The 27721-nt window shown below is 56.9% G+C and overlaps 1 protein-coding gene across 1 annotated transcript; it reads right to left on the bottom strand.

Annotated features, from left to right (window-relative positions):
- Positions 1–479: 479 nt before the first annotated feature.
- On the bottom strand, positions 480–21407 carry Rcc2 (regulator of chromosome condensation 2). Its single transcript, XM_076861176.2, has 13 exons — positions 21239–21407; positions 19946–20232; positions 14367–14460; positions 12565–12708; positions 10272–10403; positions 9828–9916; positions 8543–8657; positions 5929–6095; positions 4055–4235; positions 3736–3841; positions 2889–2961; positions 1409–1486; positions 480–793 (listed from the first exon to the last, which is right to left on the bottom strand). The coding sequence occupies exons 2-13, from the start codon at positions 20222–20224 to the stop codon at positions 689–691; spliced, it is 1563 nt and encodes a 520-aa protein (XP_076717291.1). The 5' UTR covers positions 20225–20232; positions 21239–21407; the 3' UTR covers positions 480–688.
- Between the last annotated feature and the right edge of the window lie 6314 nt (positions 21408–27721).

The raw sequence follows: 27721 nt of genomic DNA, 5'->3' as shown, positions 1-27721 counted from the left end.
CACATCCCCACGGTTCCACGGTCACCTGATTTGCATTTGGACTTTTTCTTTAAACAGCGAGAGTAGGTATAAATGGCTAAACACAGACACCGAGGCCCCCGCCGGGAGGCTGGGGGGTGGCGGATTCTGCAGTGAGGCTGTGGCTACAAGCAGCAGAGGGGCACACACACCGGCCTGAGCCAGTCTGCGCAAAAAAAGCAGGCAAGTGACCCAGATGCATCCAAAGCACGAGAGCATGGTTTGGAGGGAGGTGGCCCGCCTCCGGGACGGCTTGGTCTAGATGCTGCTGGTTCCCAGGAGGGACGTTTTTGTCTGAGTAAATAAGTGGCGCTGCCTGTCCCAGGCAGCACCCCCGCGGATCACAAAGCTAAGGACAGCTGGAGTGGGGGCCTGGGCTGTGTTTAGGAGGGACAAGAAATACAACTTAAAAACCTAGATTGCTCAAGTTTCTGCCTCTCTTGTAGGAATGGTAGGTCAACTGTGAGCAAATATTTTAATTAAACATCGAAGGGAGAAAAAAACACTTTGGAAAGCAAACAGGAAAAGGTAGTTAACGTTGAATCACGTAGAAAACGGAACCTCGGGGAGTCTAACAAAAATGCACCTTCGGTCAACTTTGCTTTTGATTCCTCGTCCGACTTCCCGTCCCAGTGCAGGTGGAGTGACGGCTGCCGCGGGCCGCGGTGCCTCAGAGCGTGCGCGGGTTGTACTCCGGGAGCCGCTTCAGCTTCTCCTTCTCGGTCTCGCTCTCGTCCCGTGCGATCACCAGGGAGTGTGAGTAGCCCATGGCCACCTGCAGGGACAAACCAGGTTGGCTGTGCCAGGGCAGACACGCCCGGGGCGAGGGACAGCAGCATGCTGGTCTGTGGGCTGCCCAGGAGGTCAGCACGGGGAGGACCCCTCCTACCCTGAAGACAGCGTCCCTGCAGGGTGGGCCGCTGTGCCCTCCCAGCCAGAGCCTCCAGGCTGCCAGGGGAGGCCCAGATGGAAGGAGGCCCGCTGAGCCCTGCTGGCAGGGACTGGCAGGGACACGAAGACCCAGCTCCCTGTTCCACCCACCTCCCTGGATCACGATGCCACCATGAGCGAGGCACACGCCCACCGTGTCTCTCACAGGCCGGGCCTGGCGCTGCCATCTGCCCACCACCCTGGCCTAGCAGCGCCTGTCGCCTGAGCCACACACCCATCCTGGGGACAGAGTCAGGTGGCTCAATGTATGCGTATCACAAGGAAAAGGACAGCCGCCGGCCTCTGGCCAGCATTCTTCTGCACTTCTCTCCTGCCAACAGCCACGAGCCGTCAGACGTGCCAGAGTGAGGGCAGGACACCTGGCCAGGGAGCCGTCGCTCAGCACGCCGCAGACCCAGGGGCACAGCAGGCCCACTTGGCACCGTCCTCCTGAGCTCACCTGTTCTGAGAAGATGCCGTCCAGAGTCCTCACCTCTTGGGCCGCAGTGGAAGACTTGGGCTTATGGTCCCCGTAGCCCTGGAGACGCAAGTAGAGGACACACTCACCACAGGGACCCACGCGGCACACTCCAGAAAGGGGAGTGCCACGGCCATCTGCACCCCACCAGCCCGGAGCCAGCACCCCGGCCACTCTCAGCACGGGCCAGGAGGGCCCCTCGGGTCCACGGGGCCGGCGAATAGCCCTGGAGGAAGCCCAGGATGCTAGATCCTGACCTGGGCCCATGGGAGGAGGGACCTTCTGGGAGCCTCACGTGGCCACAGCAGATGAACCCGAGGGAGGGGGAAATGGGAACCGCAGCTGTCAGGACCACAGCTGGTGGCCCGTGCCAGACGGCCGAGTGACCAGCACGGAACAGACGGGGTAAAGGCAGTCCTCCTTCCTAGGGAGGACTCCAGCGCCCCAGGGCCCGGCCAGGCGGGGAAGAGCCCGTGGAGGGCCGTGCTGGAGCCGGGCCACAGGCAGAGCCCTGGGCACAGCTGGCACAAAGCTGCAGGGTGAGGCAGGACCTCCGGCCCCAGCCAGGTGGGCCCCCAGGCCCTGGCTCACACCTCCCCACATGTAGGGCTCTAGGAGCCTCGCGCCTTCTCCACCCTAGGTTCCCCCCAAAAGCCCCCTCCTTGCTCCCCAGCTTTAATACTCATGTTTAGAGGGAGAACGTCTATTCCTGATGGGCCTCAAGAAACCGTCCTGCCGCCTCAGACCAGTCACAAGAAAGTGGGCAGCTCTTGGTGGCTTGCTCCCTGTGTGACGCCCACCCCACGTGGACCCCCGAAGCGCAGGAGCAGCAAGGCCAGCCATCCCAGAGGCTGTGCAAGGGACCCGGGCCGGGCCTCCTGACCGTCTCCATCCCCACGCCAGCAGGAAATGGGGAGATGAACCAAGACAAACCGCAAAGGCCCAGCGAGCGCGGCAAAACCCGCCTGCAGCAGCCCAGCCTCAGGCCACCGCACACAGCGTGAGCTCAACCAAGAACCTGCAGCAGAGAGTTCGCCAAGCAGCAGGGCCTCGGAGCAAGACCAGGGGACGGGGAAAGGCCAGGGCATGGGAGACCGAGGGCCACTTGTTCTGACCTCATTCCAGCCACTGAGATTACAAGCAGGAACACTGTAGGAAAGTGTCCCTAAATCACCTCCACAGCAGGCTGAGGGCACACTGCCCTCTGGACCGTGCACACGGCCATGCTAGACCAGACCCAGAGGCTCGGCCACCTGTGGACGTGAACCTTCCGCCGCAACGAGGTGCCCTGACCCTCTGCTCCACGCCGCCCGGGGACCACAGCCTCATCCACATGGAACCGTCTCTGAAGCTTAACGGGACCCAGAGGTCTCAGAAGACCCCAGCACCCACTTTCTCTGCCCCCGTACAAGAGGTGCTCGTCCGGCCCGGGGGCCTCCTCTCCCGGGGGGCGCTGACTCACCAGTTCCCCGAAGGTCGGCGATGGGCCCCAGCTGATGGTGCTCTCGTCTGCTGCCACGATGATGCTACTCTTCCTGCAAAAAGGCAGAGGCCGTCACCACCCACCCTCAGCCGAGCCCCAACCGGGCAGAGGGCCAGCATCAACCTCAGGGCCTTGCATGGTGCCCCCGCGGCATGCCTATCCCGCGCTGCACGCCAGGGAGCAGAGGGCTCCTCCTGAGCCCAGAGATCACCCTGCACAGGACACCTGTGCCTCAGCAAGGCCCCAGAGCCCCTCACAGGGCCAGGAGCCAAAGTCGGGGGGCCTTGTGGCCCACTCTGACTGGGTGTGGGGGCTCAGAGGAAGGTCGCTGTGGGAAGCACACCCTGGGCAGAAGAGGCCACAGTGAGATGAGGTGGTGGCCCACTCCCAAGGGACAGACCTCCATCCACGGGAACCCATGGCGGGAGTCTGCACCTCCACAGACCAGTCCATAGGGACCCCTATCCACACACCACCGCCCCACTAACAGTCCAGCCAGGAAGAGGACGGCCGGGTCTGGGAGCACAAGAACCACACCTAAGGGCGATTCCCCTCCCCGGGTGTTGAGAACTGAACGGCCCTTTCTCACTGAGAGCGCAACAACCTCTCTTGTGCTTTTTCTGAAAACAAAAACCTTTAAAATGACTTTTCTTCCCGTGAAGACAATGAAGGGGGCATCTGTCCTGGCACCCTCACTCATCATCACCCCGGCTGTACCTCATGCCTGGACGGGGTGACCGATGGTCAACAGGCACCCACAGGCTGTGTCAGATACCCTGGGGGAGGGAAGGAACATGTGACACATGCGGGAGACACTGCCACCTACCCACACGCCAGGCTCCGGATCCTCCAGCCACAGAGATCCTGCACTGCTTTCGGGTACATGGTGGACTCACGGGAGGTGTTGGTGGCCCCCCAGAAAAACAGGCCACCTGGAGGCAGACAAAAGATGTCACCATGAACGAGTGTCTCAGGAGCCGACACAGCCCGCCAGACCACACCGGGGACAGAGTGAAGCGCGGGTCTTGGCACAGGACAGTGGCTACATGGTGCCCACAGGAGCAGTGATCTACAAGGAGGGAAAACTCAAACCCCGGCTCTGGACACCGCCACCCTAGGGACAGGCAGCGGAGGACACCACTAACCCACTTCGCTGACGGCAAAGGAGCAGGTGTAGCCAGCGTAGATCTGGGAGGCCCCTCGCCCAGGGAAGTCGAAGAGCTTCACCAGGCGCGGCACCATCTCGTCCTTCTGCTCCGCGTGGCCCAGCCGGCCATAGCCACCGAAGCCCCAGGAGAAGACACGCTTCTGGGAGTCCAAAACCAGCTGCAAGGAGAGGGACACGGGCTGAGCCACCAGGCCTTCCCAGGAGGTGACGGGGTCGCCGTGTCTGTAGGAGAGCCTGGAGCAGCAGTTACAGCAAAGGGCAGAGGGACCGTCCACACCTGCCTGCAGCCACAGGGAGGTGGCGCCTAGAGCAGGCCAGGGGCGGCACGCGGGCTCAGGCCAGCCTGCTCTGCCAGGGACCCTATTTTTATTGCAGATCTGCCCTCATCAGAAGCAAGAGGGCTCCGTCTGCAGACCGCAGGCCAGCACATCCCATTTCCTTTTAAAATAACAGCAATGCTGCAGGAAGAGCAGGAGGGAAGGCCGCCTGTCCTGGACCATCCTTGCGCTCCCCGCACCTGGGCCCTGGTGACGGGAGCAATCACCACTGTGTGCGATCTCTCCTTTCCTGCTCAGTAGCACAGGGCTGGGGCGTGCTCGGGGAGCGGCGCCTGCCTAGGGTGCCAAGGCCTGGTCCACTGCCCAGCCCAGCGCGATAAACTCTAAGTAAACAACAGATAAGAGCCTTTTAGGTCAAGTTTAACAGACGGGTGCAGTGGCGCATGCCTATATTCCCAGCAGCTTGGGAGGCTGAAGCAAGAGGATCATGAGTTCAAAGACAGCCTCAGCAACTTAGCAAGGCCCTACCCTACGCAGCACTCAGTGAGACCCTGTCTCTAATATAAAAAATGGGACAAGGGGAAGCCCTGAGGATGTGGCCCAGTGGTTAAGCACCCCTGGGTTCCAATCCTCAGCAACAACAACAACAACAACAAAAATCTCTTAACAAAATCTAACCTTGTTTCCCAGACTACACTGTACAAGATAGAGCCTCAGTTTCTGGATTTGTAAGAACTAAACCACCTCCTTGTCAGATCCTAACCTAACCCATGTCCTACCATGGGGAAGAGCATCCGGAGGGAAGGGAGTGGCCTCCATGCACTAACACACCTGCACAGGCCAGGGCACACCTGCAGCCCCAGCAACTCAGGAGGCTGAGGCAGGAGGATCGCAAGTTCCAGGCCAGCCTCAGCAATTTAGTGAAGCCCTAAGCAACTTACTAAGACCTTGTTTCAATAAAAAGGGGGGGCGGTGTTTGCTGTAAATGTCGCCCAATGGTATAGCACCCCTGGGTTCAATTCCCAGTAACCAAAATAAAAAACTAAAAATTAAAAAGGGCTGGAGGGACTGGGGCTGTGGCTGTGGCTCAGTGACAGGGGACTTGCCTTGCACATGTGAGGCCCTGGGTTCAATCCTCAACACCACATAAAAATAAAGAAACAAAATACAGATACTGAAAAGAAAAAAAAAAAAAGATATAAATCCTTTAAAAAAAAAAAAAAAGGGCTGGAGAGTGGCTCAGTGGGGAGCCCTGGAGATGCCACCCCCCAGTGCCAAACAGGAAGCGATGCAGCGCCACCCTGCGTCTGTCTGTGGGCGAGCCTCCGGGAGACAGCTGCCCTAACGAGGCCCCGACTGAGGCTCTCAATCAGCAGCTCAGAAACGTCCTGCGGGAGGGCGGTGTCCCTGTCCACCTGTGTCGGGCCCCTTCAGGTGGCAGCCTGAAGAGGCCAATGGAGGCAGGCCCCTCAGGGAAGGCAGGGCGTCCACCTGGACCCGGTCCTGGCCAGAGCATGGTTACCCCTCTGCACCAGCACGAGGCTCAGGAAACAGGAAAACCAGCCCCACTCACCGTGTGGTTGGCGCCACAGGCCACGTCACGCACCACCACGTTTGGGACAGGCAAGATCTGTCCGTCTTTTGTCTTCTCGATGAAGATGGCCACCCTCCGGGGCACCAGCTCACAGTCGTACTCTATCCGCTGAGCCCGGGCGATGAACTTCCCGTCCGAGTTGTGTCCTGTGGTGACCAGAGCCTGTTGTCAGGAGCAGCACAGGAGGGGGGGGACCCAGTGCTGAGCTCATTCACTACCACGGGTCCCCCTGTCCCCAGCCCCGGCCCAGCAGGTCCTCCAGCGGGAGCCACAGCCCCCCAGGGGCCCACAAAACTGAGCGGATGGGTGGGGACTAGAACAGAGGGAGTGACCGCGGGGATGGACTGACAGCAGCTCTGTGCAACACCTGTCACGGGCTTCTACACCCTGACGGGACTCGCCACTAGCAGGAGCCTGGCTGCCACGCAGTCCTGAGGGGAGGAGGCCAGCGCCCGGAGCCCCAGGCTCTTAAACTGACCCTGAGCCCACACTCGGCTGTCGGCCTGTTGGCTGCAGCGCTCTCATGTCAGCCCACGGTGATGGCCGTGTGACATGCTTGTTGCACATGCAGCCTTCGCCGCCATCTGAAGCACCTTGACACACAGTCAAAATGAGCACCAGTGTCCAGGTGGGTGACAGCGCACTCTTCCAAGACCAGCTTCTGGTGAGCAGGTAGTGTGACAGGAGCAGGTCCCTGACACACGGCCCATCTCTTGCCGCGGCAACGAGCCTGTCCACTTAGGAGTCTGCCCGTTTAGTGGCTCAGACAGATGTGAAGCCATTATGGTGCAGGTGGACACTTCAGGACGTGCAGCTCTTAGACAACTGCTCAGACACTTCCTGTGGGACGGGGGAGGGGTAGGTGGTGTCCGGGTCCCGATGTTGGAGGAGCATTGCCATGGCCACTGCCTCTCACCAAAAGGAACAGCATCCTAAACACTAATGCCAGGCGCAGTGGCGCACACCTGTAATCCAGTGACAGGAGGCTGAGGAGGAGGATCCCAAGTTCAAGGCCAGCCTGGGCAAATCAGCAAGACCCTGTCTCAAAATAACACGAAATACACCAGGGGGATGGGGTTTGGCTCAGTGCTTGCCTAGCACTTGTGAGGCCCTGGGTTCGATCCTCAGCGCCACATCAAAAACAAAAATGTCCATCTACAACCCAAACCAAGAACTTTAAAATGTTAAAAAAGAAAAAAAAAAAGCTAGGGATGTTGCTCAGTGGCAACATCCAGTGGCAAAGCGCCCCTGGGCCCAGTCCGGACACTGCGCAGCAGCCCCACCCTGCCTGCACTCTGCTGAGGGCTCTCCGTCCAGGAGCCAGGGCCACCTGCCCTCACAGCGCTGGTGCCGAGCCGGGCGGTCCCAGAGGGTGGGGAAGCACCTTTGAATTGCTGTTCCCCCACCTCCTTTGAAGGAGCAGCGCACCCTGCCTTTCCCAGGGACAGGCCAGCAACCCCTCCAGGCCACGCGGACCTCCAGAGAGGCACTGGCCTGTGGTGGGGAAATGCAGCGCCTATAACGCGACCCAGGGAGCGCCTGCTGGTGACAGACCTGAGGCTGCCACACAACTCTCTAAAGGGACGCGTCCGGATTAGGCGAGATGGGGGATGCCGTGAAGCAAGCTGCTCGGCTGAGAAGACGCTCTGGGTGCAAACCAAGCAGCACCGTCCTAAGTGGGGCCCGTACACAGCAACTGCTCTGCCTTCGCCACCCCGCGAAACCAAGGCAGCAGGGGAGCGGCCCACGTAGCAGGAAGCACAGATGCGCACTTCCGCGTGGAGCCCGGGGCTGGGTGCAGCACGAGGCGGTGGCCATGGCAACGCTCCCCAACAGAGCCTCAACCTGCACGGCTGGGCACGGGGGGCTGTTCCTTCTCACGCACTTCTGACTGGAGCTATATTTAGCTTCAGAGTCACTGTCCCCTGAAGTCTAAGGCCAACACAGTGCTCTGCCTTCTATTTCACGCCTCTCCACCTGCCCTCTGCTTTGGAGGGTGCTGCACCGGGTGCAGGCACCCCAGGGGCCAGTAGGGGGCGCCCGCGCCTCACCGCCTGCTCCAGCTCCTGGGAGCAGGAGGCACACTCCAGGGAAGAGAGAATGGGAGAGCTGGCATTAGGAGGGAGGGTTCCCATGCCTCCTGAGACCTGCAGTAGCACAGTGATCAGCTTTTGAACAAGCACATCCTGCCAGGGGTGGAACGAGAAACTCCTGCTCCGTGGCACACACCTGGAGCACGGCCCGGCCTGGGCTCAGCACCATCTCACACTACGGGAGCCCCTCATGTGAAAAACCAGAGAAAAGTATCTATCTCTTTTCCTTTTTCTACATCTTTGAGATTCTTGCATAAATGGATCTTCAAATCAGAAAACAGCATCTTTCGTCAGACTGCACCCCAACTTCACGGAGGCAAACCGCTAACCCGCTGGAACCCTGTGAGCGGTGGCTCCCCGCTCCTCCAGGCCCACTTAGTGGGAGAAGCTATTATCTGAGATCAATCACCACGTTCCTAACACATGTGTGCGGCCCCCACTGGCTTCTGGTTCTAAACATACGGTTAGATTACAGAGCTTTTAAAAAAACACTTCCATACCCAGCTGGCCGTACTCAGGGCACCCAAAGGAATAGAGGTTTCCTTTGCAGTCCATTATCATGCTGAATTCAGCCCCACAGGCCATTTTGGTAATTGGCTGGCCGTTGTACATTATCTGAAAAGAAATGACAGTAGACTTTCAGGCATTTTTCAAAAGACTGATAAAAAGTCTCCCCCTCTCTGCACTATGCTGTGACACAAGATGACCAGGCTTCAAAGAGAGTTAATGACTCCCCCATTCTGAAGGCCAAAGCCCAGAGCACAGGGAAAATGCAAAGACTGGAATCTGGGTAAGAAACACCCTCACGACCCACCCCAAGAGAGTAGCCACAGAAGCGGGACTCAAATTCTGGGAATCTGCACCCCAAAAGCACCCAGCAGCGTGCCTCACACATCCTGCTGCTTGATGAATCCCAAAATCAACAGGCAGGAGAACAAGGTCCGAGAGCACACCTTGCCCTGTCACCTCCAAGCCTCACTGGAGCCACCAACTCCAGGATCAGCTCCAGCTTTAAAAATAACAAAGAAACTCTTTAATAAAAAGAGCCACTTAAAAATATTCTCATTTGCTCCTCAAGCCACTGATCACTAAGTCTTCACTAGAGGCATAAATAGAGGTTAAGATGGTTTAGAAAACGGTAGCGAAGGCTGTCACTTAACCTGGGATTTGAAAACCAATGAGGACATCGAAACACTTGCTGCTGCCACCAGTCAGGCTGGAAGGGCCGGGACAGGAAGGGAACAGAGGGCAGGAAGCTGGCCACCCCGCACAGGAGACAGAGGCCGAGAGGGAACCAGACCTCAGACCTTGTCATGACAGCCCTGACCCACTCTGCCACCCTGCCACCGTGCGACTGTGCTTCAGAGCTGTGGCGAGCAAGACAGGAGCACTCCAACCCCCAGGCTGCAGTGAGTCGCTCCTGTCCAAGATCAGGAAAGCCGGGTCCCACCTCCACCACTGAGGGCGGACTGGTGGCCGGCATCCTGCTTCATTTCTCAGGTAGGAATCCCACCCCTTGAACTTGATCTTAGGTGTCTTAGCAAAGAGAAACTGCGTTCTGAGCAGCTGGCAGGTGACTGCACTCAAGGTCAAAACAAAAGCATTTGCAGATGAAGACAAACTTCCATCCATAGGACAGCTCACCTTCCTTAGCACAGAACAGATTCAACGCAAGGTCTTGACACTCGTCTCCTTTGGAGGGAAAAGGGTTTTCAAGACGCACGTTGACCTGGCCACAGCTGAACCTGTTTAAAACACTCCCGCCTGTGAAGCCGCCCCACATACCTGCGCGGGGCTGGGGACGGCGTCCGTCTGGTTGCCCAGCCCCAGCTGCCCCATTTTGTTCTCTCCAAAAGCAAACACAGAGCCCGTTTCTGCAAAGAGAGAAAAACATCACAAAAGGGAAAGTAACGCTGAATGTTTTAAACTAGATTTGGAATCAAAGGCATCAAAAGAATACAAACAGCTCATTTCCAGGCGGAATGTGAAACAGTGTCCAAAAGAGCTTGGGGCAGGAGGCCAGCGCGAACCCCACTTGGCCTCAAAAGCTGGGGGTGCAGTTTAGAAAGGCCATGCCACCTGTCCCAGTCTCAGATGGGCTCCCTGCCCCCAAAGCCACCCAGCACCGGGGCTCTCAGCACCCAGAGGCCAAGTCACGGCAGCAACTCCACCCAACCCCCAAGGTGACCCAGTGGGCCTTCTGCCACAGTGAGAAGGGCCGCCCCTTACCCGTCAAGGCCAGGGTGTGGTTGCGCCCACACGCAGCCGATACGATGGCCTCGTGGCTGAGGGACTCGATGAGTCTGGGGGCCTCGACTCTCTTGGTGTCGCCATGGCCCAGCTGCCCCTTCTCATTTCGACCTGCAGATCACAGCTGGTTAGGGGGGAGCGGGGTGGCAGGCAGCACTGCAGGGGTGCCCCACACTACCCCAGGACCCACCATGCACCCAGAGGGAGCCTCTGACCCACAGCCAACCGCCAGGAGAGAAAGCGGCAGCTTCTGAGTCCAGGGTGAGACCTGGTGCACCCCTGAAGCCGTCCTCTAGTGGTGGCAGGCACCTGCTGCACCGTCCCCAGCCCTCAGGTCCCCCTTTCTGCCACGGTGACAAAGACCCACTCAGTGCACACCGCCAATTCTCTGGTACCCCCCAAAATGCAAGAAGGGCTCCATGCAGCCCGGTGCCACCCACAGGCACACTCTGGCCACACGAGCCCTGGTCTGCGAGGCACTGATGCCCTGTCATTCTCTTTAGGGCAGAGTTCAACAGTGACCATGCTGACACCGGCTCCAAGGGGCACCACCCCAGCCTCTGGGGATCGACCTTGGATCATCTGGTTTTGGCCCATCATTCCTCCACTGTTCCCAGCAGCCCCCAGACCACCCCTCACAGGACCCCAAGTCCATGGATGAGCCCTGGTGCCAAGGGAAAGGTCTGCTCCACACACATGCCCTCCTGCCAGCGAAGCCCCCCGCACTGCTCCCGCGGCCTCGGCCATGGCACGGCCCCTGCACTCACACAGGCCTGAGGGGACCATGGCAGTGCACAGGCCTCTGGGAAAACCACTTGCACCCCAAGATGGACACAGGTAGGCCTCAGGGAGAGCTAGACGCAAGTCGGCCCTGCCCAGTGGCCACCAAAGAACCACACGCCTCGCCTCACCTCGCCCCGCCTTGCCCTGGGGAGACCGGAGGTTTGGAAGGGCTGAAAAGTCGGAGGACTACAGAGGGGCAGGAGGGGTGGATTCAGGAAGGAGACCCTCCCCACACGCCCCAGCAAAAGAGAGGTGGTTGAGGACCAGCACCCTGGCAGCAGCGGCACAGCAGCCACGCAGTGGGCTCTACCGCGCACACACAAAGCCCAAGGGTGGCGGGGATGACCCCTCCCCTGGGGGCCAGTGCTTATGGCCACTGTACTGCAGCCCTCCGGTTCTAAGTGACCACCAGTGAGTAGACACGGGGCATCCCCAGCACGTCCCCTGGCACTACTGCCCGACCCAGGCCACTCGCCCTTGAGCTGGGACTCATCAGACGTGATGCTGACGTGGTGCTCCTGCCCCCAGGGTCAGCACAGAGACGCTTCTGGAACCACAGCCTAAGTGACGCTCAGCAAGGAGATCAGGAGGGGCTATTTTAAGTTGGGAACACTGACATGAAAGCCCGTGCCCAGTGTCAGAGCATGAAGCAGGATGGACCGCGAGTAGGGGACACGCCCCATGCCAGGGAGAAACCAAAATCGGGGCAAATGTCGGCATGTCATCAAGAGCCTGTGAAGGATAAATCTGGGCCAGACACTTGTTAGTTTTTTTTCCAACGGAATTACAAAATTAGCCCAGAGCAGGGAGACGACAGATGTTAATATATTTGGACTTTGGTTCAGCAGCTCATGAAATATACAAAAAAAAAAAACCACTGCTTCAAACACCAAAATAAAAACGCATCATATGGACTACGAGTGGCCACGGGCCAGAGCAAAGGGGGGACAAACGCCAACACTGCCAGCTGGAAGCAGAGCCCAGGAGCTGGAAGGGCTTGGGGGCCGAAGTAGCCTTAGTGACCACTTCACTAAGGATCTGGAAGAAGGAGAAGCAGCCCGGGGGACAGGCAAGGGAGGAGGGTGGACAGGGCAGCCCGGGGGACAGGGCACCAACACAGGGACAACCATCAGGACATCCTCAGAAGAGGCGACGAGCCCCAGCCCAAGATGTGCGCCAGCCAGAGCCAGACGCAGTGTCTCGTGACAAGCGTCAGTGGCACTCCAAGCGTGAGGACACAGGCCCTGTGCCACACGGCGGGCTGGAGGGACAGCACGCCTGACACAGGCCTCGGCTGGCTTCAGTCCAGAGTTCAGGGCTCCAGGAAGGGGGCCACCAGACGGCGACTGGGGCGAGGGGTCGTGGGGTTCAGGGAGGCTGGCTGGGAATCAGGAAGAGGAAGGGTGGCTGCACAGAGGAGCGGGCCTCGGGAAGGGACAGGCACGTGACCGGGAGCAAGTGGCCCGCGCCTGCCACGCACGGTACTCACCCCAGCTCCACAGCTTCCCTTCCGTGGTGATGAGGAGGCTGTGGGCGGCACACGACCCCGAAACCACCGTTCGCACCCGTACCCCCGACAGGCACCCATACCTGTGGGGTCCCCACAAATTCTGACCAAGATTGCGGTAAGCAGCTGCAAAGAGAAGGAGAAGGCTGGTCACGGGCCTGCAGCCGAGAGGGAGCCCTGGACCCAGCAGGAGCCACAGGCGCTCCAAGGGCACTGCACTGGCCTGGCAAAGGAGGCCACGTGAGGACAACATGGGCACCTGGAGTCTCTGTAATAGCCAAGAGCCCCAGAATCAAACTGCCCGGGAGCCGGTGTGGCCCTCCTGTCAACCTCACTGCCCCCACTGACCATGACACCTGCAAACGCAGACCACAGGCCGCTGTGACTGAGCCCACCTCGGGCTCGTGCCCGGGAGCTGGTTCCTGCCCTCCCAGGGCTGGGCTGGCCTGTCTGCAGCCTGCCTGCCAGGGGGGAGCACCAGGGGCCGCCTCCCCCGCGAGGCAGCCTGGTCCTCACGCTCTCCCTTCAGAGCCGTGGCCCCACATGTCCCCACGCTTCCACCCCACACTTCATCATGTCTCAGGCACCTCAGCACCTAAACCCGTTCAGGACCCCGGCCTCTGCCCACGCACTAACTCCCCCACAACGCCCTTTCCCACCCGACCTGTCCTTCACGCTCTCTGGGAGCCCCGACCCCACCCCTAGCTCAGAAACCGCCCCCAGGCTGCACCCCAGCACCCAGCGCAGCCAGCCCTCCACTCCTGCTGCGCCCCTCGCCTGGCCCTGCTGCGGTAGCAGCCGGAGGCCTCTGGGTGCCAGGCACGTCACTAGCAGGAGATGGGGTGGGGGCAGCATCGCCCTCAAGATCCCACCACCCCATTAAGGATGGGACGTGGCCGTGTTGTCCGGAGCCCCTGAGAGCACTTCAGAGGACACTGCTGGGTAAGGGGCAGACTCGTCTCTGTCCTCCAAGGTCCTAACAGGGGCCTCAAGACCGGCAAAGGAGCTGCCAGCACCGGGCTAGGTGTCACAGACCTGGGGTTTCTGGGGATACAGGCTGTGGTGCTGAGAGCCAGGCATTGCCCTGAGAGGTGCGCTGCTACCTGCGAGCGCTGCTGGGATTCCTGCCACCCTCATGGGACAAGACAGCCTCCCACGCCCCAGTGTTTTGGCACTAGGGTGTGTCAATGTGCAAATATTTGTTTATGGGCAAAGCAATGTTGGGAAGCACAGTGGGCACCTTTCCAGATGAGACCAAGAAGCCATAAAGCACGGCACCCTGCCAGCCTGCTCCTGGGGCTGTTTCTTCTGGAGAAAGACACCATCTTTTCCTCTCTATTTTTTGGCACTGCACAGGGAACCCAGGAGCACTCTAGCACAGGGCCACGTCCCCAACAGAATCTGGCTAAATAGCCCAAGCTGGCCTCAAACTTGTGATCCTCTGGCCTCCGCCTCCCAAGTCGCTGGGATCACAGGTATGCATCACCGGGCCCGGATGGACGCCAATTTTCTAAAGTCAACTGAGGACCAAATATTTACTTCTGGGACTTCTCTGTTCCCCTCTCCAGCGACTGTTGTTTCTGTCAACCCAGTTCTCGCAACAGGCTGGCAGCTGGCAGAGCGCTGGGGACTGAGCGTCCGATGTCTCAGCACCTGACACTCAACCAACACCTGGACGTCCCGGCCCCATCCAGCCTTTTCACAGTCCCCAGAACTGTCCCGGCAGTGGACCGCTGGACATCTACCCAGGAGGCACAAGCCATGTGAGGCGCCGCTTCTCATACCTTGCTGTTTAGGCACTTCTTTTCGACCAATCAAGTCCCAGTTGGTTGCCCCAAAAATCAGAAGCTGCCCTTTGCACTTAGACCCTTCAAGTTTCTAGAGACAGAAAGAAGGAAACATTAGCCGGTTACGGATGCTTCTAGCTCCCCGAGGCTGCCCCGCCACAGCAAGAAACAAAGCAGGCATTTCTGCGTTGGCCCTTTCACACAGGGGCTCGAGGTCCCAGCTCCACCTGTCACCCCGCACCCCCACACTCCAAGGTGCGTCACCCCAGACCCACCATGGCCACTCGCAGGCTCTGCCTGGCCTTGTTTTTAAATAGCTTTTGCAAAACACTCAGCCAGATGGTGTTCCCCGCCTCCACTCTGCAAAATGGTGTACAGAGAGAGACGTGCACCAGGAGGGGCACAGGTCACACAAGGGAATCACAGCTGGCACATCCTGGGGACCACGTCTGCATTTTCCCACAGAAGCACTGTGGTCCTCAGGGCCTGAGCACTGTTCCCACGCCACTTCCACATGTTCATCACATCTCCATCCCTGTCTGCTGTCCTCCATGCCGGGAGCTTTTTCGTGGGGACGTTGGGGATGAGCCTTCAACTTCTCCAGGAGAGTAAGGCAAGGGAAGACGCAGTGTTAGTAGTGGCAGCAGGGTCCGACACAGGTGGCTTTTACAGGCTCCCTCTCTGCTGCATGAGCAGGGCCCTGCTCAGGGGGTCTTGGAGACAGTCACCTCCTGCTAGTCACCTCAATTCTCACCTCCACCAGCTTCAGCAAAGACAGGTGGCAAGGTCCTGGGTTCAACCCCAGCACCACCAAAGAAAAAAGGTGCCCAAAGGTCACAGCCCAATTCTGGGCCACACTCGTAACACCCCCAGCACTTTTCTCTCTTAAATGTCAAAATGCACCCTTAAAAGTGATTCGAGTTGGATGCGATGGCACACACCTATGATCCCAGCAACTCAGGAGGCTGAGGCACGAGGACCACCAAGTTCAAAGCCAGCCTCAGCAACTTAACAAGGCCCTAAGCTTCTTAGTGAGACCCTGTCTCAAAATGAAAAATAAAAAGGGCTGGGGATGTGGCTCAGTGGTAAAGGCCCTGGGTTTAAACCCTGGTACCAAAAAAAAAAAAAAAAAAAAAAGCGGGTTTATGGTCCCTTTTACTGAATAAAACTGGAGGGGATTGAACCGGACACCTGTAATCCCACCAACTCAGGAGGCTAAGACGGGAGGATAGCAAGTTCAAAGCCAGCCTCAGCAACTTAGTGAGATTGTCTCAAAAAAATAAAAAGGGCTGAGGAAGGGACTCGGGGTAAAGCCCGGGTTTGCTCGGTGGCAGAGCACTTGCCCAGCACGCACACGCCCCGGGTTCCACTCCCAGCACAGGAGAAAGAGACTGTAGTCAAAGACTCAGCCCCACAGCCTGCTCGGTCCACGCAGCCCCCCACTCTGCATACCAGCTGTCCCGCACACCAGGAGGAGAGCCCTCGGTTTTCACAACTGACACGGGAAAGCCTGGGGCAGGACAGGCAGCTCCAGAGCCCAGACATCCAGCTCAACTCTGAGACCTGGGATGGAGGCAGCGCACCCCACTTATCTTCCAAGGTTAAGTCTCCATGAGAAGTTCACTCCTTTTTTTTTTTTTTTTTTTTTTTTTTTGGGTGGGGGACTGGGGAGTGACTCAGGGGCACTTGGCCACTGAGCCACATCCCACCCTATTTTTTGTATTTATTTAGAGACAGGGTCTCACTGAATTGCTTAGCCCCACTGTTGCTGAGGCTGGCTTTGATCCTCCCACCTCAGCCTCCCGAGCCGCTGGGATTACAGGCTGAATTCTATTTCTTAAGGAACCTGGTGTCACAGGTATCCATCCCCACAGGATGGGCCCGTGCTCAGTCATAATTGTGACAGGAGGAAAGCGCCATCTATAGACCACCCCCCCCCCCCAGCCAGCACAGCAGGGGGGCTGAGCCCAGGAATGGAGCAGCCTGTCCTCTCAATTATTCAGAAATCGCCCTGTGGCAGAGGCAGAGGCTGGTCACCCGCCAGTCACCAGTCTCAGGTTACCTGAGTGGAAGCCTAGTTTCCCCTGGAACCTCCCTCCTTTGTCTAAAGACAGGTGCAGCTGGTGGCTGGAGGTTCTTCAGGCCTGCAGTCCGTGGTTCTGTCTGGTTCTATCAAGGTGCCATAGGAGAGGCCCTGGGTTCTCTGCCTAAGTCTCTGATTCATTCTCTACTACTCTTCAAGGCAGCGGGCAGGACACAGGAGGGGCTGAGGCCCTGGAGACGGCCAGGAGGAGGGTGCCAGGATGCCCCCCACCGCAGGCAGGCAGAGGTTCATGGGCACCACGCTCAGCATGCACCAGAGGTCGAACCACCCAACACTGAGATGCAGTCACCAGGGCCAAACTTCAGTGCTGTGGCCACCCTGGGACACTCTGCTCTGTCAGACCAGAGGGCTTAAGCTGTGAGCAGGTGGCCAGAACCTGCTGCCATTGCTCAGGGCAGAAGGGGACTTCCCAAGTGACCTGGACACTTGGTCAAGGGCTAGTGAAGCCCTTCAAGCCAGCTTAGCACTTACGCAGCCTTTCAGATAAAAGGTGTTTGTGGGAAAGCAAGTCTACCCTGGTGACAGTGGTAGCTTCCCGTGGAGGGCGGGAACTGCCAGCCAGGCTCCCAGGCCTAGGTCCTCACAGCCCAGGTACAGGGACTGCCTTCCCTACGGGCTACACTATTACTTGTTACAAGCCCCTCACCTTCTCTCTATAAGTTAATTCTTCCCTCCACCTTGTATGAAAAAAAAAAAAACATTTTAAATAAGAAACGTTAATCAAAACAGCCTTAAACGACAGTCAAGGTCACTCCTGGTTCTGGATACAAAGAGCCTATCATGTGGGATAAAGACCCCGGGGCCTGCTGGCTCTACCCAGGAGTCCAGAGGAGCAGACAGAGGTCAACTCAGGAGGGCTGGGGCGGGGGCTCAGCACAGCACATGCTTAGCAGGTGGGAGCCTCGTGAACATAGGAAGGAAAGAAGGAAGGGAGGGTCAGAAGGGAAGAGAGCAGTCAGTCAGAAAGGTTGTGCCCTGGGTTATACCCAGGCCACTCTGACGGGCCACACCTGGCAGCTCAGATAAACTTGGTGGACACTGCTGGTGTCCCCCCAGGATGAGCTACTTCCTGACGACTGGTCAGGCACAGAGCCTCTCCAATCAACAGAATGGGATTTCTGATCCAAAGCAATTTCTGAATTACTGCCCACGTGCAGGAGGCCCGTTGGCAAGGCTGAATCTACCTTTTAATCACACCCATCCACCTAGAAGGCTGGCATTCTTGAAGGGAGGAAGGCCACCAACGATGAATATCAACTAAAACACTTCAAGTTCAGCTTTCAGGTATTCATTCAGACCTTCCAGACCAGACAGATTTGTCTCAGGGTCCACAAAACCTTAGCAACCAGAAAATGGAAAAAGTATCAAGACGTGGACACCTTCGCCACTCCTCTGTTCCACAGGACTCGGCCGTCTACATGGTTCCTGATAATCAGGGCTGAAATGACCCTCGGGGAATAAAATGCTCATGTGACAAACTACACATAAGCCCCTGGCCCTCACAGGGCATTTTCCAGGACTGAAATCGTAAGAATGTTTGTAAAACTACCCATCCTTCATGGAAGGCAACTCTGCACCTGAGCAGTCTGAACTCAGAACCCATCTTTCCCAAGCCGTCCTCTGCGCCCGGAGGTGAGGCAGAGACAGCAGGTCCCGCCAGGTCTGAGTCCTGTTCTCACAGCCCCTCCAAGCAGCAGAGCAGGGAAGTGAGGCAGGGACTGCTGTGATCATAGCAGCAGACAGGTCCCCAGAACTGCCTAACAGAAAGGCCAGGGACATTGGGCAGAAGAACAAGAAGCAGGGTGCCAGCCTAGGCCTGTGGGAACAGAATGGAGCCATAGGAGCCCAGCGCTGACCCTGAGCAGAACTCAATAGATGCCATTGGAAACACAAATGGAGACTCAGGTGAGTTTTCCACAAGGTGTAAAAGAGCATCATTTGTTGAAGTCTCGGTCTTCCTGGATTCTCTGAGCCTAGGCAATGCTGACCAACCCAAAAGAATCTGCTCAACAGTCCCCGTTTTTTTTTTTAAGGGAATGGACTAAAGAAAAATGTATCTATTGAATTCCTGTTTCTATGCATACTTACATATGACTTATCTACGTACATAAACAGGAATCCAAACTGGAATGACTGCTGGGCCTTGCTTCTGAGTTTGTCCTAACAGACTGTGATGGGGGCAGTGTCTGCATTAGATCTGTCAAAGGAAAGTAGTTCCTGGGTCCCTTTCTTGATACACTACACCACCCTGGTGTGAGCCAGGCCCAGGCTCTCAAACACAACCCAGCCTTAACCCTTCCACTGGGAGAGCAGTAACAAAGCGCTTTCACACATTCAAGTTGCAGGGTTGTTAAGGGTGCCGTCCTTGGACACCTACTGTCCTACCCTTTCATTTTACCTGAGATGGGTGTAGAAAGTGCACTACTGCCTACCCTGCCTGAGCTGGGGAAGCACTCCATCCTCTCCTTAGCCCTCATCTGCCCTATGCAAAAAGCACCTGTGAGAGTAAGGGTCCTCTGAAGAGTATTAAGACTCTCAGTCCAAAAAGAAAGTTCCTACTCTTTCCTGTGGTCTTCTGAGAAAGTGGAGATGGTGCAGATCCCCTCCCCAAAAAGAAATCTTGCAGCAAACTTGCAAAAGTTCTACTGGGGATAGCGCGCCGGCTCGGCTCTGCAGCCATGCAGGGACCTAAGGTGGGTAGGCCATGGCTGCCACTGGGAGAAGCGAAGCCCACTCACCCCATGAGAGGTGCTTCTTGACTGGGGGCGACCACGGAGCCCGGGGCCAGCAGCAGGGACCACCAGCGGCAAACAAAGCTCAAGCCCCTCTCCCCCCGGGGTGGGGGGTGGGGGGCGCGCACTGCCCGGGAGGGACTCTGCGCATGCGTCTTCACATCGCCGGCGCCAACCGCCCCGCCTTCTCCGCGCGTGGACCGCGCAAGGCCGCAATGGGCATGCGCGGCGGCCGGCAGGCCCCGCCCCCCCGGGGCGCCGGAGCCGAGGCGGCGGGAACCTCAAAGCCCCGGCGCGAACCACCGCTCCCCGCAGGGCGCCGGCCGCCCTCCCCGCCGCGCCCGGGTCCGCAAGCGGGCGCGGGGACGGGGGCTGAACTCGGGAGCACGGGGTCCCTTGCCGCCGTCCCGGTCCCAACGAAGTTGCCCAAGTCCCGGCTCCGGGCGGGGGAGGGGCGGGAGAGAGAGCCCGCGCGGCGCCGGGGGCGGGGCGTGACCCCCGCGCGGGCGGCGGGCGCGGGCTCGGCCGCCCCTCCCCGCGGCCCGGGCGCGCGCCCCAACGGCCAACGGCCCGCGCGGCCGTGGGGTCCGTAGGCCGCAACCCGCCCGCCTGCCCTTTTGTTGCGCGGCGGCGGCGGCGATGATTCAGCCCACGGCCTGCGCCCGCCCGCGCCCCGCCAGCGCCGCGACGCCTGGCCCGCGCCCCCACCCGCCCGCCCGCTCGCTCGCGGGCCCACTCACGACGCGCTCCTTGGTGTGCTCGGGCTCGGTGATGACGACCGCTGCGCCGCCCGCCTTGCCCGCCGCCGGCCGCGCCGCGCGCTTGCCACCGCCGGGGGCCCCGTCGAGCTCCAGGCCGTCTTCGTCGCCGCTGCTGCCGCCGCCACTGCTGCTGCTGCAGCGCTCGGGCCGCTCGCGCTTCCTGCCCGCCGGGCCGCCGCGCTTCCTGGGCGCCGCGCGGGCCGTGCCGTTGCCCGAGCTCGGCTCCTCCCAGGCCGCCGCCGCCTTCTTCCTGGGCATGGTCGCGGCTGGAGGGAGACACGGGGCAGCGGCGCACAATGGACGGGTTATAAACTGCGCGGGGGGAGGGGAGGAGACGAGCCACCCGGCCTCCACTTCCTCCCCTGCCCTCCCCAAAGTGGCGGCCGCGGGGTGGGCGGAGGGGTGCGCCGCGAGAGGAAATCGCGCCCCTCCCGGCCAGGCCGGCTCCTCCGGGGAATCCCGCATGTGGTGGGCTCCGGGGAAGCCGGGCGACCCCGGCCCACCCCAGGCAGGCTTGTCCACGAAGCATCGCAATTGCACCCCGACCCAGAAAAGTACAGGGGAGGGGAAAGGGTCCCCCATCCGCTGGATTTTCATTGCGCAAGGCTTCGGGACACTTTAAAGATGCCCTGGCACCCCCGGCGGCGAATAAGCCCCCTCTTCCCGGGACACCCAACCTGCTGCTTTTGTCCCCGTGCCCACTCCCCAAACCCACTCGGTGTAATGCAAAGCTTTCCCCTTCCCGCCGGCCCGAGACCCCAAATCCGCCCCAGCTCGGGCGTCCGGACCTCGGGCTCTCGATTAACCGGGTCCCTTGGGGTGGGCTGCCCGGCGCAGCGAGTATTCGGAATTAACTGGCCCCCAGTCCCAAACACCTGCTCACACAGACAGAAAATAAAACTTTAATGGGGCCAACTTTGCCGGCCGTGTGGCCGCCGGCCTCCCCGGCCCGCTCGCCGCCGGGCCCCGGCGCCCTGCGCGCTCGCCCGGTCTGCTTTTGCTGCTGCTTTTTTTTTTTTTTTTTATTGATTTTGAACAATGGGATCTCTGTCTGACTCCGATTAAACCACGTGGATCCGCCTTCCTTCCCCTTCTTATTCATTCAATCCCCCCACCCCCCTTCCCGTTTTTTTTTTTTTTTTTGCTTTTTTTTTTTTAACCTTTTCTCTGTTCAAAAAAAGAAAAAAGAAAGAAAAAGAAAAAAATCAGAAGGGGGGAAAAAAAACTTTCCCAGACCCCGCAAACTGATAGCTGTCGATTTTCAGCCCCTACCTGGTTGGAGTGATGTGAAACCGAAGAGAAAAAGGAGGAAGACCAACTAAAAGACGGACCGGAGGGCTGCTGCTTTTTTTTTTTTTTCCGGCCCAGACGAGGGCTCCAGCCCACTCACCAGATACACTTAAAATGTAAATACGAGCTTCCAGAACAAATGCTACAACACAAAACAGAAACACATGTGCGGCCGGGCGGCAAGCGAGCGCGCGGAGGGGCGGGCGGCGCGGGGCTTGGGGCGCGCGCGCCCCCTGCGGGCCGGCGGACCTGCGCCCCCACCCGCGCGTCCGCCCACCAGAGCCGGCGCTGGGCGCCACGCTGCAGACCTGGCCCTCCCCGCTCCTGCGCGGTTCGCAAGCCTGCGAGCGCGCCTGGGGCCTTCCACGCAACGCGTCCTGCGCATCAGAGACGTCTTTGGGGCTTAGGAGAGTGTTGGATTGTTTTTCCCCTGTACGTCTAGACAGGTCACCTGAGGACACTCACTGTAAAATAGTTACTTTGCTCACGCAGCAGCCAACAAGGGACGTGCCCTAATTGAGTGATTGGAATGAAAGATGAATTCAATTTGAATAACTTTCCTATGTAGAGAGGCTGGATTTTTATTTTCGTACGGAACTGTCCCCAGTATGTATCAAGGAGCTGTTACACTGTTACGTGTGTCAAGTTACATAAAGGTGTGATATATTAGTGAATCAATTAGTAATTAATTTGAGGGCCATAGGTGCACTTTAAACTAGTTTTGATGGGAATTTTTCATTTTTTGACATATTTGAGTCTCTCGTACATGCAGACTCGCCGTACTAGATGCTGCCCACCCCAAAAGACCTGGGTTGCAAGATTTCTGCCCTAGTGGAATGCACAGTAAGGAAAAACAGTAGTTGAGCTAGTAATTGCAACCTGTGTAGGAGCATTATGGTGAGGGAATTAGCCTTCTTCCAGGGTTGGGAAAGGCATTCTAGTGGAAAATTAAGCTAAGCAACTTAAAGGAAGAATCAGACCCCAGAGTGGGGATAAGATCATTCCTAGACAAGTAGAAAGAGCAGGGCACACAGAGTCCATGGATCTGGTAGGGGAAATGTCCCATGGGCCTGGAGGAGAAGAGTAAAGCCAGGACTGGAGAAACGAGTAGGGGCTAGCTTAGCCAGAGCCTGGTAAGCCATCAAAGGTTGATTATTGCTGGAAGATCTTGCCTCATCCTAGGGGGAGAAAAAGAAAAAAAAAAAAAAAAAAGCTTTTTTTCTTCCTATTTGTCTCCCCCTGCCCCACAATAGAACCAACCATATCATTTTCTCTCCTGCCAGAGGTTTTCTCTGACTCCCCTTTTCATTGGGCATACCGCACCAGGAAGTTCCTTCTTTAAGCGACTTCCTGCAGATGGAGAGAGCGCTGGGATGTTTGTAATTCCTTCATTAATCGTTCTAACAAGAAACAGGATTGGGCTGGGGGGGGGGCATGGCGGGGGCATGGGGGGGGACAGCAAATGTCTAAAGGAAGACAGAGACTTTAAGAGGCTCTGATCTAAAGTATTTGATCAAAGTCAACAGTCCGTATGTCCAGGGAGCCTAGAGCACTTATGACTTATGTAGAAGAACTTTGGAAATGAGCAATCAAGTGGTACATTTCAGAGATTTCCAGAAAGGTCAAGACAGAACAGAAGCACCCTTTGAAAGCCTCTTCGTAATAGACCTTGCATTTGAGAGTGTAAACCTTCTGCTTTGATATAAAACATAAACAGAACCAGCCAGAGAAGAATTTCGCCTAAATGTGCCACCCGTGCCCCTTCAGGAAATGGCACGCTGATGCTTGTCAGGCCGAGGTGGTTGGTGGAGTGTTTATTCTCCAAACACCGTGTGTGGCCAATTAGGAACACTACCGAGGGTGCCTTGGGAGAGACTTTTTCTTTTTTTTCCTCCTGCCCCATTATAATGCTTTTTCTTTTCTTTTTTTTTTTTTTTTTCCAGCATAAAAGCCCCGCGTGCGTCAGGGACGCTGATGCAATGGGACGCTGATATCCCGTTGCGTCATCTGACCCTAGGTGGGGCGCTCCCAAAACTGGTTTTTCTTGAGGTGGAGCAGGAGGAGTCAAGCACTTTGGGTATAACACCCGCGAACTGGCCCTACCTGTCAGAGGACAAAAGTACAAGCCTCAATTCCACACGGTGCCCTCCCAGGGAAAGCCCTGTGACTGCCGCTGGGGCCGAGGGTGTGCTGCAGACCGACATCGGTGAGGCGTGTCCTGCCGCCGCTGCTTATGTAACAAATGGTACCAAGCCCAGCGCACCTACCCGGGAAGCTGGGAGTGACATCTCCTCCTCCAAAATGTGCTTGGAATCTTACTTCACGTTAAAATTGAGCAACTTCTCCAGGGACAGTACGGTCTGGTGCAAAACCTGGAAAGAAGCTAAAGCAGGGGACTGAGATTTCCAGGCTGTGGGGTGAGGGTTTCCCGCTGGCAGCTGTGGAAATGTGGGGTCCCAAGGGCCAACCTGCTGCTGTTTGGCCTGTCTTCAGGAAGGCCATGTGTCGGGTTAGGGTCAGCTACGCTCTGTCCGTCTAAGAAGAGTGGCCACAGAAAGCCATACTTGTCGTCAGAAGATTAACTTTCTGCCCTGTGTGTATGAAAAGGGCCGGGAGTGGTGGCGCACACCTATGATCCCAGAGCTCCGGAGGCAGAGGCAGGAGGATGGAAAGTTCCAGAGCGGTCTAGTCAATATAGTGAGACCCTGTCTCCAAGAAAATGAAGAGGGCTGGGGGTGCAGCTCGGTGGAAGAGCACTCGCCTGGATTCAGTCCCCAGCACCCAAGTACTGTAAAAAATAAAAATAAAATTGAAGTTCTTGGCCGTAGGAATGACACTGATGAGTGGAAACTTGATCCTTATGATCTGTATGCACTTTGGGTTGGGAGAGGGTAACACACCTCAGACCTGTGTGTACCTTCCTGGTGGACACAGCCGCGTGTAGCTATGGAGCACTTGAAAGGTGGCTGAGGGCACATGCTGCATTTCACAAACTAAGCACAACCAAAACAGGATGCAAGGGCCCATGGCTGTCATCAGGGTGGCTCAGGAGGCTGAGACAGGAGGATCATCAGGAGTTCAAAGCCAGCCTCAGCAACAGTGAGGCGCTAAGCAACGCAGTGAGACCCTGTCTCTAAATAAAATAAATACAAAATAGAGCTGGGGGTGTGGCTCAATGGGGGAGTGCCCCTGAGTTCAATCCCCAGTACCCACTCATTGATGATTGTATTATATGAAGCCCAGCGTAGTGGCACACAAGTACAGTCCCAGCTACTCAGGAAACTGAGATAGAACAATCACTTAAGCCCAGAAGTTTGAGGCCTGAATTAAGAACACTGGGTACAAAACAAATAAACAAGAGCCTTCATGTCAACTACTCAGGAGGCCGAGGCAGGAGGATCCCAAGTTTAAGACCAATCTCAGCAACTTAGCAATACTCTGTCTCAAAATAAAATAAAATAAAAAGCGGGATATAGCTCAGTTGGCACAAGACCCTGGGTTCAATCTCCAGCACCAAAAAATAAATAAATAAAATTTAAAAAGAGCTGGGGATATAATTCAGTGGTAGAACACTCCTGGGTTCAATCCCTTATACTACAGAAATTTAGAAAAAGAAAAACAGAGGCTCTCAGGCTGGGTCCAGACGTCTGAATCAGTAACTGCATTTTTTAAATCTATTTTTTTGTGATGCCGGGGATTGAACTCGGGCCCTCGCGTGCATGCTAAGTGCGCACTCTACCACTGAGCCGCAGCTCCCAAACTGCATTCTTTTTTTTTTTTTAAAGAAAGAGTGAGAGAAAGTGAGAGATTGGGAGAGAGAGAGAGAGAGAGAGAATTTTAATATTTATTTTTGAGTATTTGGCGGACACAACATCTTTGTCTGTATGTGGTGCTGAGGATCGAACCTGGGCCGCACGCATGCCAGGCGAGCGTTCTACCGCTTGAGCCACGTCCCCAGCCCCCAAACTGCATTCTTAACAAGCATCTGCAAGTATGAGAAGTGCTACTTGGTCAGGCCACTTTCCTCAAGGACGGCCTTGCTATCCACTCCCTGTGGGGGCTGCTCACCGCCTCCTCCTCGGTGAAGCGGTGCAGGGTGCGCCATTTGCAGCTGGCCCAGTGGAGACTATGATTTAAGGGAATTCAGGAAGCATTTGCTGAGCTCTGCCCCACACGTGCCTGCAGCCAATGCACTCCTCTCCTGAGAGCCTGGGATTCTGCAGATCTTGTCACCTGCTCCTCCGGGGAGCAAGCAACCAAATGCACGATTTGGTCCTCCGCTGGTCCCACCGTTCCTCCTTACACATGAGAGGCCAGAAGAAATCTGAAATGAAAACAGGCACAACTTGGGAGTTCGGTGTAATTTTTCAGACCCAGGAAAAACAAGATGAAAATCAATTTCGTCAACATCTGTGTGTTCGTTGTAACTACCTGTCACTTCCAACTCTGCATTCCTGTTGGCCTCTCCTGACTTAGGATAGAAGCTCAGTTTGTAGAATGGGTCTCTGATCACTGTCCTCATCGGGCCTGCGAGTACAAGCAGGCCACCTCTGCAGAGATCCCATTTTTCCCTGGCAGTGGGAGGGATGGATGGGCAGTTGGGAGACTAGAGCTGGGGACCAGAGAGGCACGAACGAGTTCCAGGTGTGACCCGTTTCACCCAGCCTTGACTGTGAAAGGAGCCCAGCTGCCAGGTGACTTTCTGGAGAAGTCGAGATCCTTGAGAATTTAAAAGCCAGAACCAAACAGACAGACAGACAACATCAGGGCAGTGACAGCGGCCTGTAATCCTGGGTACTCAGGAAGCTGGGGCCAGAGGATCACAAGTTCAAGACCAGCCTTTTGCAATTTAGCAAGGCCCAAAGCAACTCAGTGAGATCCTAACGCAAGATAAAAAATAAATAAATAAAAAGGGCTGGGGATGTGCTCGTTGGTTAAGCGCCCCTGAGTTCAATTTCTGGTACCAAAAACAAACAAACAAAAAAACAAGAAATCATCAACAAAAACCACACACACACACACACACACACACACATACACACACACGTGGCTTTGGGTCTAGCACAGAATTGTGTCATTTGCCTGGAAGCTTCGAGTCAAGGCAAGGAGTACAGACTGTTCAATGCAGCAGGTGGCCCCGTGACGTGACTGGGAACCATTGTAATCAGGCCACGTCATGCCAGGCAAAACTCTTCTCCTTTAAAACAAAAACAAAATCAGTCCCATGGGGACTCCCCATCAGTGTTTGTTGTTGTTGTAATTTCTTTTTAATTGTAGATAGACACAATATCTTTATTTATTTTTTACGTGGTGCTGAGGATTGAACCCAGTGCCTTACGCCTGCGAGGCAAGCACTCCACCCCTGAGCTGCAGCCCAGCCCTGGGTTTCTCAGACAGAACCAAGATGTGTTGCCCTTTATTGAGCCCTCACCAGGTGCCAGACCTAGGAAGCCCACTGGGCTGAGGGTGTATCTCAGAAGAATAGCCCAGACCCTGCCCGCTCCAAGCCCCGGCTCCACCCCCAGCCCCAGGCACACAAATGGAAGATGCCCCTGCGGATGGTGCTGCTGAAAGAACAGAAATTCCCTTTCTCCCTGTTCTGGAGGCTAGAGGTCCAGGGAGTGGGCAGGGCTGGCTCCTCCCGCGGCTGGCTCTCCTTGGTTTGTCCATGGCTGCCTCCCCTGTCCTCCCTGGTCTTCCCACGCTGTACCTCTGTGCCCCAATCTCTCCTTATGAGAGCGCTGGGTAGACTGGATCAGGACACACACATGTGACCTCATTTTAACTTAATTACCTCTTGAAAGACTATTTCCAAATGCAGCTGTCTCTCAGCATTTGGTTCCAGGACCCCCATGGATACCAAAACCCACCGGTGCTCAAGTGCCTTATATAAAATGGCATAATGCATTCATATAACCTGCCCACGTCCCCCAGATGCCTTAGACCATCCCCAGATATTCATGCCCTCAATACAATGTCCATCAATTGTTGCTATACTGCGTTGTTTAAGGATCAATGACACCGGAAAAAAAAAAAAAAAAAAGTGTTCATTTGAATTAAAGAAAGATATTTGAGCGGTGCCCGCCTGTAATTCCAGCTACTCAGGAGGCTGAGGCAGGAGGATGGCAAGTTCAAAGCCAGCCTCAGCAACTTAGGGAGACCCTGTCTCAAAACCAACAGCCTGGGCTCGAGGATCAGGGATCTGACGCCTTCTGAAGGCTTCCCCAGCCCTGATGTTTTCCCCGACCTTGAGGCGAGGTGGGGGAGGAGGCAGGAAAGCAAGCATCTTTGAATGGACACTGGGATGGCCCAGCGGATCTGGGCCTGAGCCACGGAGAGCCTGTTGGCTTTGAGTGCGTGACCTGCAGCACCCATCCCTCTGCAGCGTGACGCAGGCCCCGGAAGTAGGAAGCCAGCAGCCTGGAGGTGAACCTGACCTTGGCCTGCAGCATGTAGCAGGAAACC

The sequence above is a fragment of the Callospermophilus lateralis genome, chromosome 7 (genome assembly GCF_048772815.1).
Source record: "Callospermophilus lateralis isolate mCalLat2 chromosome 7, mCalLat2.hap1, whole genome shotgun sequence".
Taxonomy (NCBI): domain Eukaryota; kingdom Metazoa; phylum Chordata; class Mammalia; order Rodentia; family Sciuridae; genus Callospermophilus; species Callospermophilus lateralis.
The sequence above is the reverse complement of the archived record's forward strand: the minus strand, read 5'-3'. Positions and strand labels throughout refer to the sequence as shown.